Raw genomic sequence first — 10,617 nt, forward strand, 5'->3', positions numbered from 1 at the left:
CGCGTGGGTGCCAGTGCGAGACGGCGAGGTCCACGAGCCACGTTAGGCGGCGCATGTGGCAGTCACGTCCGCAAGGCGCTGGGGCAGGTCCCCCGTAGCTGCCCGGAAACTTATCTGCCGCTCCAGGACGCAGCCCAGCCGGCCAAAGCATGGCGGAGCCGCCCCGGGGCCCTGCAGGGCCTTCCCTTGGCACGGAGAACGCGCCACACCGGAGCGGACCACCGGCTCCGGGGCGAGCCGCGCGGGCCGCGCTCCAGCTTCCCGCGGCCCGCCGCTGTGGGGGGGAGCAAGGGAGGGGCGGCCCGCGCGGCGCGGCCCCGTCAGCACCTGGACAGCGCGCGGCTGGCTTCGGGGCCGCGGCGGCACCTCGCGGGTGGCCACGTCGCGCCCGGCAGGCCCTGCGCGAGGCGAGGCGAGGCGAGGCGAGGGAGCGCGCCCTTGAGAGCCCCGCGCCCGCCGCGGGCCGTCCGCTCGCCGCGCCTCCCGCGGCTTGCGCGCCCGCCCGCCCGCGCGGCGAGGGGAGGGGAGGGGGGGGGAGGGGAGGGGAGGGCGGCGCGGGGGAACGGAGCCCACCTGGACTTCTGCTGGAACTCAGGCGCCTTCCACAGAGACACTGCAGCATATGCGAGCCTTTGGTCCGGAAGAGTCCCACGATCCTCATGGAGTTCTGCTTCGGGCCGCCCCTCCCCCGGGAAACAGCGCGGTCGCCCCCGCCCCCGCCCCCGCCCCAGCCACTCCCCCTCCAGCCGCTACTGGCCGCCGCGCCCTCGGCCACTGGCCGGGCAGCCCATCCCCGGCAGCCTGGAGGCTGGCGAGGGGCGCAGGGAGGAGGGGGCCGGCGCAAGAGGGGCGGCGGCGCCGGGCGAGAAGTTGCGGCTCCGCGCCGCTCCGGAGCCACCTGATGGGACCTGGCGGGGCTGGCCGGCGAGGGGGCGGGCTTGGCCGGCGGGCCCAGGAGGACGTCAGGGCCCGGAGGAGGCGCCGGCAGCCGCGCGCCCTGCCCCCTGCCGGCGAGCGGCGGAGCGCGGCCCGGCTCCCGCGGGCTGGAGCAGCCGGGCGGCAGCGGCCCTTTCGCTCCGGGAGAGCGCGGGGGAGCGGCGCTCCTCGAAGCTCCATCCCAGACCGCCAGCCGGCGCCTGGGCGCACGGGCGCGCCTGCTCCCCGCCGCCCTCGCCCGCCACGGCCGGCTCCAGCGGGCACCCGGGACTCTGCCGGGCTCCGCAAGGCGCCCTCCGACCTTACATGTGGCGAGGACGTTTAAACGTCGCTCGCCAAAACCTATTTCCCTAGCAAAGTAGTGCCGAAATACAGGATAGCGCCGAAGGGGCCGGAACAACACACAAGAAAGAAGTTTTTAAAAAGTCACTCCGCAGCAGCTTCTAACACGCGGGAGTGCTGGGCAGAACAGAGTACCTCTGACCATGTGCAAAGCGCCAGCCTCTCCCCACTGCCTAGCCACAGCGCGCTCCCACGGACAACCGGGCGTGGAGGGGACTTCCCAGCGCCCGAGCCGCCTCTTCTCTGCCCAGAGGCTTCCTCGCAGGGTCGGGGCCGTCGAGCAGACCGGTGTCCCTCGCCCCCCCCCCCCCAACCCCCCCCCCCCCCCGCACGCACGCACGCAGCGCCAAGGCAGGGCTCTGAGGGCTCTCTCGGGACAAGGAAGCCCCCCGCCCGGCCGGCATTCCCGCGCCGCCTGCGCTTAGCCGCAGTCGTCGCGGTAGCTGAGGGGGGCGCGGGGGTCTCTCCCCGGCGGCGCCGCGTTGCACGCACCCCCTGGGGGATGCAGCCTACTCTGGCCGGGTCGGGCCTGTGGGCGCCATGAAGAGCCCACGCCTTGATAAAAGCCCGGCGCCTGGCTGAGATGCAAGAGCGCTCTGGAAAACGGTTTGGGGACGCGGGTCCCCTGCTCCGCGGGACTCCCTCCCCGCCTCGGCCAGAGACACCGAGCCGCGCCACCGCCCCCCGCGCCCCTCAGCACGTCTCCCGCACGCGGAGCTTTGCAGGCCAGCGAAGTTGCGGGTTGCAGATAATTTGCATTATTTCTGCTGCCTGTGGCCGGCTTAATCGGCTTTCCGCGCGATGGATTCAGCAGCTGGTCATGAGAGAGGGATAAGGCGCTTATGCAGGGCAGCTGCTCGGCCCCTCCGCGGACGCGGGCGGCGCATCCTCCTCCGGGACCTGCCCCTGCCTCCTGCGGCCAAAGCTCCCTCCTTCCCTCCTCCCGTGTGTCCCTGTGGGGGGGGGGTGCAGGTGGGGAAGAACTTCCCAGGCTGCAGAAGGCCGAAAACTCTTGGCGAGGGGCGGGCACCCAGGGTCCTTCAGGGGCACAGCCAGCCAATCTCTCTGGGAATCAGAGCAGCCCGGTGGGGACCCCCTGGGCACAGGGCCCCGAGCGTTGTGGGAAGGCGGCCAGTACACACGGGCAGGTGGCAGGGCCAGACTCTCCCGGAAAAGCCCGTGGCCGACTGGCTGGCCCCTCGAGCGAGAGCGCTTCACGCTGCAACATTTTGTCGCGGGCCGTACACCATCCCCATCGTCCTGGGCATCAGAGCAGGGAGAGGAAAACATGGGCTGAGCAGGCCCTTGCTGTTCAACGAAGCGCCCAGAGGGAGAGAAACCCTCCGGAGGATGTACGTTGCCAGCCTTTCTACCCCAAATAATTCTGAAAGGAAGGCAGAAGGCAGCGGTGCCCCACGGAAGAATCCTGGCCCGGCCTTTAAAATCCCGCCGGGGTCGCCCAGTGGCCTCAGCCACGAGTGAGTGTACAAGGGGCACACCCGGGCTGGCAGTGCGGGGGACTGCACGAGCACGCAGGGGGGCGTGTGGAGCGGCCTGGCAGGGGGGGGGGGGGGCAGGGGGGCGGGGGCGCAGCTGGCCAGCACCTCAGCGCGTCATCAGCACCAGGCGGGCTCGGTGCTTCGCAGCGAAGGAGCGCACGCCCTGCCACGCAAGAAGATCATCCCGAGCGGCATCACAGAAGCGCCACCTCCAGGGCACCCAAGAGAATCTCCGAAGGAGCGCAGGACTGGCAGCGGGGGCCTGGGGAGCCCGGGGGGGAATGGCCCCCCAGCCTCTTATGTGCCCACCCAAGCCTGCTCCATCGCACACGTGTGTGCTGGAGGTGAGGAAGCAGAGGGGGCACACGTGAGTGTGGATGTCTGTGAAAATCCAGGAACGATTGTGGGAAAAGTTAGGACAAATTAATACATTAATAACCTAAAGAATAGATGAATGGAGGAAGTCAGAAGCAAAGACCAGCGGAGAAAAACCGAGTGTGTGCTGTGCAGAGGGCCGCCTGAGCGGGGCCAGGGCCGTGCGCACGGCGGAGCGGAGCCGAGGTGCACTTGGGCCTTCGATTCGGAGGAGCAGCAGACTTGTGGGCAGGGCTGGGGCAACCGGGCGGCCCTGCACGAACAGCTGCATGAGCTGGTGCTGGAGGGCCCGAAGGGGAAGGGGGCCAGGCCAGGGCCGGAGAGCCAGCGCACGCATCCAGCCAAGACGCTCCACAGCCCCTGGAGCATGAGGCAGGACGAGGGTTCAGTTGTTCCCCACGCACTTAACGGAGCAGGCACTCGGGGGGCTGGGCGAGGCACGATCCAGGCACCTCCCACATTATTTCAGAAACGCAGCAAGCCGGGCATCAGGGAGCTGAGAAGCATGTGGCCCACCTGTCGCCTCAACGGCGGAGGGCTCCTGCCGCTTGGCGAGGGATGCAGGTGGGGAAAGAGCCGCCGGTCCAGACACGCATCTCTGCCTGCCGCCTCACGGCACCGGCGCGCCACCAGGCACGAACGCAACGCCCCGTCGACAGGAGTTCACTGTGCTTGACCAGAAGGCTGCACGCCGCATTCTGGGCGCACGGACCGTGGGCACGGAGAAGCTGGCGCCACGAGCAGTGCGCTGGCGCTAGGGGCAAGGCGCGCCCTTGGAGCTGGGCAAAGGCTCTCGCCACAGGCGAGCGGGCTCCTCCTGAAAGCATCTGGCATGCCTGAGCATCAAGACCCCGGGTGACAGGAGCCTCCCAGCCGGAGGACCACGGCTGTGCCCACGCCGCCCGCCAGGCGGGAGCAGGATGGCAAGGGCATTCTGCACTCGGGGGAATGGAACTTCCCCTTTTGATAAACATTCTGGCCACTATTTCCGCCACGCAGCTTACGCAGGGACGTGTTGCTGCTTCGATCACTGCAGAGTTCTGTTATTCCCCGGTACAGCTGAGCAGGGTGTGTGTGTGTGTATCCCATATTTGTGCCACTTTGTGCTATTTGGTTTGAGAGATCACAGCCTGAATCACGGATGGGTTCCTGAAGCCCAGGAGACTCGTCTGGGGTGCGCAGGTCTGTGGCCCAGCGGGGCCTGTCCATCATTCCCTTCCTTGGCCAGGTCAGTCACAGGCACGGCCAGTTCAGGTAAAGGAAACCGCAAGCCAGGTGGAGCAGAGACGCGTCCCTCGTACCCCTGGGGCATTGACCGAGCTCGGAGCTCCCAGGGGCCACGTGCCGGAGCTGTTCCCAGTGGGTCTGCCAGAGCTTGCCCCACATCCTGCATGGGGGGGAAAGTGGGCCTTGCCTTGCACGTCCCTCCAGGCCCACGGCTCTCCGCTGTATTTCCTCCATGCTGCCAACAGCGGAAGACTCCAGCACGAGGATTATGCCGCCTGGATTAATCAGAGGTGGTGGAAAGGGCGAGTGCTTCCCCCTCCCTGTGCCTCCCCCTCCTCAGGCAACGTTGTCTGGAATTCTTTGAAATCAGGTCAAATGCTGCCCTGCTCTGCCGCCTGCCTCGCGCTCCCCTCTTCCTGGGCCATCACTCAAACCAGCCCTTGCCCCCGTCCGGCCTGGGGCTGCACCGCGGGAGCCAGGCTGCCCCGAGGCAGGGGAGAAGTCGGCAGAGAGGGGCGCCGTGTGCGCTCGGCAAGGCCTGGGCAAGGGGGAGCAGCAAGGGAGGGGCTGGGCAAGAGGGCGGAATGCAGCCCCATTTTGGCCCCCGCTCGTCTTTTCCTTCATGCCAGCCACAGGCGAGGGGCGCACGCAAATCAGCCAGCCCCGGGCCAGGCGATGCGCCCTCCCGGGCAGGAGAGAGGCCGGACCGCCACTTTTAATGCCAGAGCAGGGGCTCCGTGCAGCTCGGAGCGGTTGGCCACGAGGCGCAGCGAAGGGAAGCACGGCGGCAGCGAGCGGCGGGAGCAGATTGTTGCGAGTTTCAGTTATTAAATTATGGTGCCCTGACACGGAAGAGACACAAGGTTATGTCTGGGATTATGGAATTTAAATAGATGCCTCAGATTAAAATGGAGGGGACGATGCCCACGCACTGGAAATAAATACGGCGATTTACCACGGAGCGCTTTTGGTGTGGAGTTGTTAGAACTCCCACGTTTCAGCCCCCGGTCCCCTCCAGGAAAAGGCGCAGTGGGGTGGGGCTCCCTCAACCGGCCGGCTGGACACGGCCTGCAGTGGGGCAGCTGGGCTCCCACCTCGCAGCTCTGCCTGCTTTCCTCCAACCGCAGCCGGCCGGGAAAAGGCGCGTCCTCAGAAGTCGGGAATTCTGCAGCCAGCTCTTCTTTTGAGTCCCGGAACCGAACGGCGCTCACGGGCCTCTGCACAGAACCCTCTGCTTCATACCCCACCCGCCACTGCCCGCCAGCTGCCTCCATTTCAGCAGAATAATGGGAGGGGCGAAACACCAGGAGATGGAAGCCCCCTCCAGATCACCTGGGAATCCACAGGGAGATCCCAGCTGGCCTCCCCCGCCCCCCGCATCCGCTGTGTCGGGCAGTGGCTCTCAAGGCACAGGTCTTTTCCTGCCCAGCCCGGTGGTGCTGGCCGCCAGTCCAGGACCTGCTTGCATGAAAGCGGCCTCCTCCCAGAGCAGCCGCATCAGCAGCGGGCTCCCCAGCTCATGCCAAGAGGGAAGGGGTGCAGCGCATCGTGGCTTCTCTTGGGACCAGACCCGGCAGTCCCAGGGCTGCATCCTGCCTCAGGCACACGCCCTGGGGGTGTCCTTATTCCTGCCCGTTTCTCCCTCAGCCCCCCGCCCCCCCCCTTTCCAGGGCTCATGGCACTCACTGAACTCCCAGGGCAAGGATTACACAGACCCGGCGTGTGAAGCTCTCCGAACACTCAAAACCGCTATCGACGCCTTCAGTGCCCCTGCCACACGCCCGCAGAAGCCGCGGAGCCGCTCCGCACGAAGCAACTCGGCCTGGCGAGGCGCAGACGGCTCTGCCCCGCGGCCCCGCGCTCTACGCCACTCTTTCTGGCAAGCCACCGATGGAATTGGCAGAAACGGCGGCCCCCGCTCCGGACGGCTCGGGTGCTGAACCCTGAGCATGGGGAAGCCCCAGAGAAAGGTGAAGGGTCAAGTGGGGCCACAGCGGAGGCCTGCTGAGCTTCGGCGACAGGCGGTACCAAATGCGATTAATAATCACTCCACCCCCCCAAGGCCCAGCACTACCTTCAGGGGCTCGGCGACGCCCGTCGCAGAAGAGGAGCGGGAAGTGGGCTGCCCACCCCACCAGAGCTGGGATTTTCCTTGGCAGCAGGGCAGGGGGGCATTCCTCAGGGAAGTGGAGCAACGGCTCCGCCAGGCCTTAGGTGAGAGTGACCTAACTAATTTGCCTCCTAATTCTGGAATTCCTCGTAATTTGCCAAGGCCGCCCGAGCAAGGACAGACCCCCAGCAGCCTCCGCGGTGCAGCAGGCCTGCCTCCAGGCGGGGGAGGCACTCCGCCGCGATCGCTCGCCAAGAAGGACCCTGAGCAGGTGCGGGAGGGAGACTTCCCCCTTCAGGGGCACCGACGCTGCCCGGCACAAGGCTCCGTGGCGTGGGGAGATGCTCCGAAGGGAGGCGGCTCGCTCCGGCAAGGCCTCTCCTCGCCAAAGCCCGCACCACCCACTTCAGTTTTGGACGACGTTTCCTCAGGGCTCCGCTTGCAAGGGGGTGCTAAGGTGGCCCTTCCCTGGGAGGCGAGACTCGCAGGTTCCAACACCCCGTTTTTGCCAAATCGCTTAAGAAGCTCGATCTCCACAGTGTGCCAACCCCCCTGGGTCCGGGGTCCTCCGCAGGCCAGGCTGCAGAGAGGCAGCCAGCCGGTGGGGCTGGGCAGCAGTGAGGGCGCATTCCCGCTCCGCCCCCTCACCCTGGTGCTGCCGCTTCCCTCCGGCACCTCAGGAGGAGAGGCGTCGCACGGCTTTGCTGCTGTGCCTTGCGGGGGAGGGGTCTGTGGGGGGGGGGGGGGGGTCTCCTTTGCAGACCAGGCCTGAGTCTCTTCTCCTCTGCAAATGCTTCCCAGTCCTGCTGCCTGCAGCCTTGCAGCTCCACAAGGCGTTCATCTTCCCCGTGTTACCCTCAGGTGCCGCTTTCCTCTCCGGCATCAGGGGCTCCGGCAAGGCGGCCAAGGACAGGACGTTGGGTGGGGAGGTACCAGGCCAGCATCGCCTCGCGAGCACCCGCCAGAGCCGCTGCCCCTTTGGGTGGGGACCGCCAGGCACCGCGGCCTCTGGGTGGCGAGCGCCAGCTGCAGGACGAGCGATGGGGCTTCCAGGGGGTGTGAGCAGCGCCCAGGATGCCCCTGGGAGGCACAGGAGCTCCTGGGTGGGGAGTCCGTCTCTTCTGGGGAAAAGCCCTCCTTCTGAAGGACATCGGCCAATGCTGCTGGGCAGGGGCTGCGCTCTGAGGGAGGGGCTGGCCGGCCAGCTCTAGGCCGAGCCCCTTCAGAGCGCAGAGTGTGACCTCCTGGCTCTGCCGGTTCCTGCCACGGCCACCAGGGTGCCCTTCAACTGCGCCGGAGGGTCAAGGCAAGAGTTCCGTCACGCTTCCCGAATTCTGCACAAAAGTGACATCGGCTGCCGCCTGCCCTTGGCCAACCAGCCATGCTGGCCACACACACATCGCCGGACGAGAGGACGCCTTCCGATGTGCAAGCACGTGTGCCCTTGTGTAGATTTAGCAGCGATCCCTACTGCACCGCAATGCAGAACTTCTCGCCACAGCAGGGGGACCGAGCCAGGTGCTGCGGGCGCCACCCCGGCCAGGTGCCGCGTGACGGCGGACACGGCAACCACCACTCCTCCTCCTCTTTAGGGTGCTCTGAACTGGACAACCCATGAAGCGCGGAGCACGTCCAACCAGCAGGCGCTCCTCGGTCAGCTTCCCAAAAGAGGGGTCACCTGGCAGCCCCCCCCAGAAACCACCCCAACCACGTGTAGTCCAGGGCAGCGTGGAACAGTGCTCTGCCAGGGTCCACCTGCCTCAGGTCACTTTTGCTGTTGAGTTTAGTCCATGGCAGACCGTTCCTTCCTTGATTGGTTGGGCACCACAAATCAGAAGGATCCCGTTAGAGTGGAGAAGCTGCAAAGCCCAAACCATCTCGCTGCGGGAGGAGGCAGCTCCTGGGACTAATCTGTTCGTACTTCGGATGAGAACTCCTGCTCCGAGGTTTCAGCAGCAGCGCGATGCTTCCTGTCTGCGTGGGACCCCCCTGGGGCCTGCGGCCGCAGAGCCACTCGCATCCTCCCACGCTTGATCTGATATGCGAAGGAGAAGTCCTCGTGCCGGCCAGATGCCTGCGGCTCCGGGTGCCGGCCAGCGCTGAGCTGCTCTCAGGAGCTTGCAGTTATGGTGGAAAAAACCCAGCACAAGCGCCCCTTGGCCTTTTTAGAGGCCCGAAGCCACTTTTTGCCTAGAGGTGAACTCCCAGGGCAAGACCTGCCTGCAGCGCTTTCCCCGGCCAAAGGCCGGCTGAAGCAGTGGTGCTTTCAGGAGAGGCACTCCCTCTACAGGAGGCCTCAGTGGATGAGCTGCCCTGGCCAGCCAGGCCCGCCCCCCCCCCCCCCCCCCCGCCCCTAAAGCAGTTCTCCCCTCGACACAGCAGAGCTGAGCGCCCCGACGGACTGGCCGTCTCACGGGGCCTTTCCACCTGCCTTGTGCTGCATTGTGCTCTTGCTTTTCCCCCAAGCGGGCGAGCTTCACCTCCACTCCCTCCTGGCTCATCTGCTCCCTGCTGCCTTGAGACGACGCTCCGGGCCCAGGAGGAAGGGAAGGGCTGCCCTGCGCCAAGGGCAACCCCATGAAGGAGCACCTCCAGGTGCCCCCGTCCTCAGCAGCCCTGCTCGGCTCTTGCAACCGAGCCTGGGGCTCCCGTGATGGAACTGGTCCATTTCCTGGGTGGCCTTCCTCTTCCCGTTCTGCCTTTGACTTTCCCCAGCGAGGGTGCTCAAGGCCAGGCTGGACATGCACATGGCAGGCATGTCGTGAGCAGAGCCAGCTGGAGCCGGGGGTCAGACTAGATGGCCCGGGAGACCCCTTCTGGCTCACTCTGTTTCTGTGTTTGCATGGTGTTTTCACTGCCCACTCAAGACCAAGCCACTGCAAAGCAGCAAGGAAAGCTCCCAGAATCCCGGAACAGCCAAGGTGGAAGAGGCCTGTAAGGGTCCCAGGCTAAAGCAACCCTGACAGAGGGCTGTCCAACTGCCTCCTGAACACCCCCAGTGGGAGAGCCCACTGCCTCTCTTGCTCACCGGTCCCATTCACATGCCTCTCTCCGTGAGGACGTTCCTCCTGGTGCCCAGACGGAACCTGGCCCCCCGTACCTGAAGCCCTTATTCCAGGCCCTGCACTCTGGGATGACCGAGGAGAGACCCTCCCCTTCCACTCTGTGCCAGCCTTCAGGGACTTGCAGGGTGCCATCCTGTCTCCCCCAGTCTTCCCTTTAAGGCCAGCTCTTCAGTCTCTCCTCACAGGGCTTTGTTTCTGGTCCCCGGATCGTCTTTGCAGCCTTAACCCTTTCCAGCTTGTCTGCATCTTTCTTAAACTGGGGCGCCCAAACTGGACCCAGGGCTCCGGGCGAGGCCTGACCAGTGCTGAGGAAAGGGGAGCCAGCACTTCACCGGCCATGGAAGCGATACTTCCATCAATGCAGCCCAAAATAGCATTTGCCCTTTCTGCAGCCACCCCACGTGGCTGACTCATATTCAGCCTGTGATCTCCAACAGTTGGGAGATCCCTCTCGCTGGCAGTGCTGTTGAAACTTTTAAATATCTCCCACCCTGTAATGGTGCTTTTGGGTCCCTTTTCCTGCTTGGGTGTAGAACTGGCATTTGTCCCAATGCAATGATGGGGACACTTCATTGCGGAACTGCAATTAAGCCGGAGCAAATGGGGGAAACTGGCAAGGGTGGCAGATAGTGCCACACGTGGGCGCTCCGTCCCTCCAGGCCGTGGCAGCCCTGGCCCTGGGCCCCTGCAGCTCTGCTTGAGCTCACAAGGACACCGGGAGCCAGCTGGTGCCGGAGGTCAGACTAGATGGCCCGGGAGACCCCTTCTGACTCGCTCTGTTTTCTATGTTTCTAAGGCCGGCTGTGCACTCCCTCCGGCCTGTGCGCACAGAGCTGCCGCCTGCCCTGCCAGGGCCCTGCACGCCTCAGCGAAGCCAGCCCCTGGGCCTCCGGTGGCCCTGGCAGCTGCTCCCCCGGTCTCCGGCAGCCCCAGCTCCTCCTGGCTCCGCTTCTGGAGAGGCCCGCAATTGCTGGAAATGCCGGGGAGCGAGCCAGCTTCCCCGGGCAGAAAGAAGCACACCAGCACAGGTCCCCTCCGGCCGATTCACAAAGCCAGGAAGAAG

At 65.8% G+C, this 10,617-nt stretch overlaps 1 protein-coding gene across 1 annotated transcript in view; it reads right to left on the reverse strand.

Annotated features, from left to right (window-relative positions):
• FGF12 (fibroblast growth factor 12) overlaps positions 1–644 on the reverse strand; it is a 96,822-nt gene extending 96,178 nt beyond the window's left edge. The window contains exon 1 of the mRNA XM_044421122.1: positions 574–644. Coding sequence (XP_044277057.1) covers positions 574–622 — 49 coding nt within the window. The 5' untranslated portion in view covers positions 623–644. The remainder of the gene's footprint in view (positions 1–573) is intronic.
• Positions 645–10,617: the final 9,973 nt, after the last annotated feature.

Source organism: Varanus komodoensis, unplaced genomic scaffold, assembly GCF_004798865.1.
Source record: "Varanus komodoensis strain SLA01 unplaced genomic scaffold, ASM479886v1 scaffold115, whole genome shotgun sequence".
Lineage (NCBI taxonomy): Eukaryota > Metazoa > Chordata > Lepidosauria > Squamata > Varanidae > Varanus > Varanus komodoensis.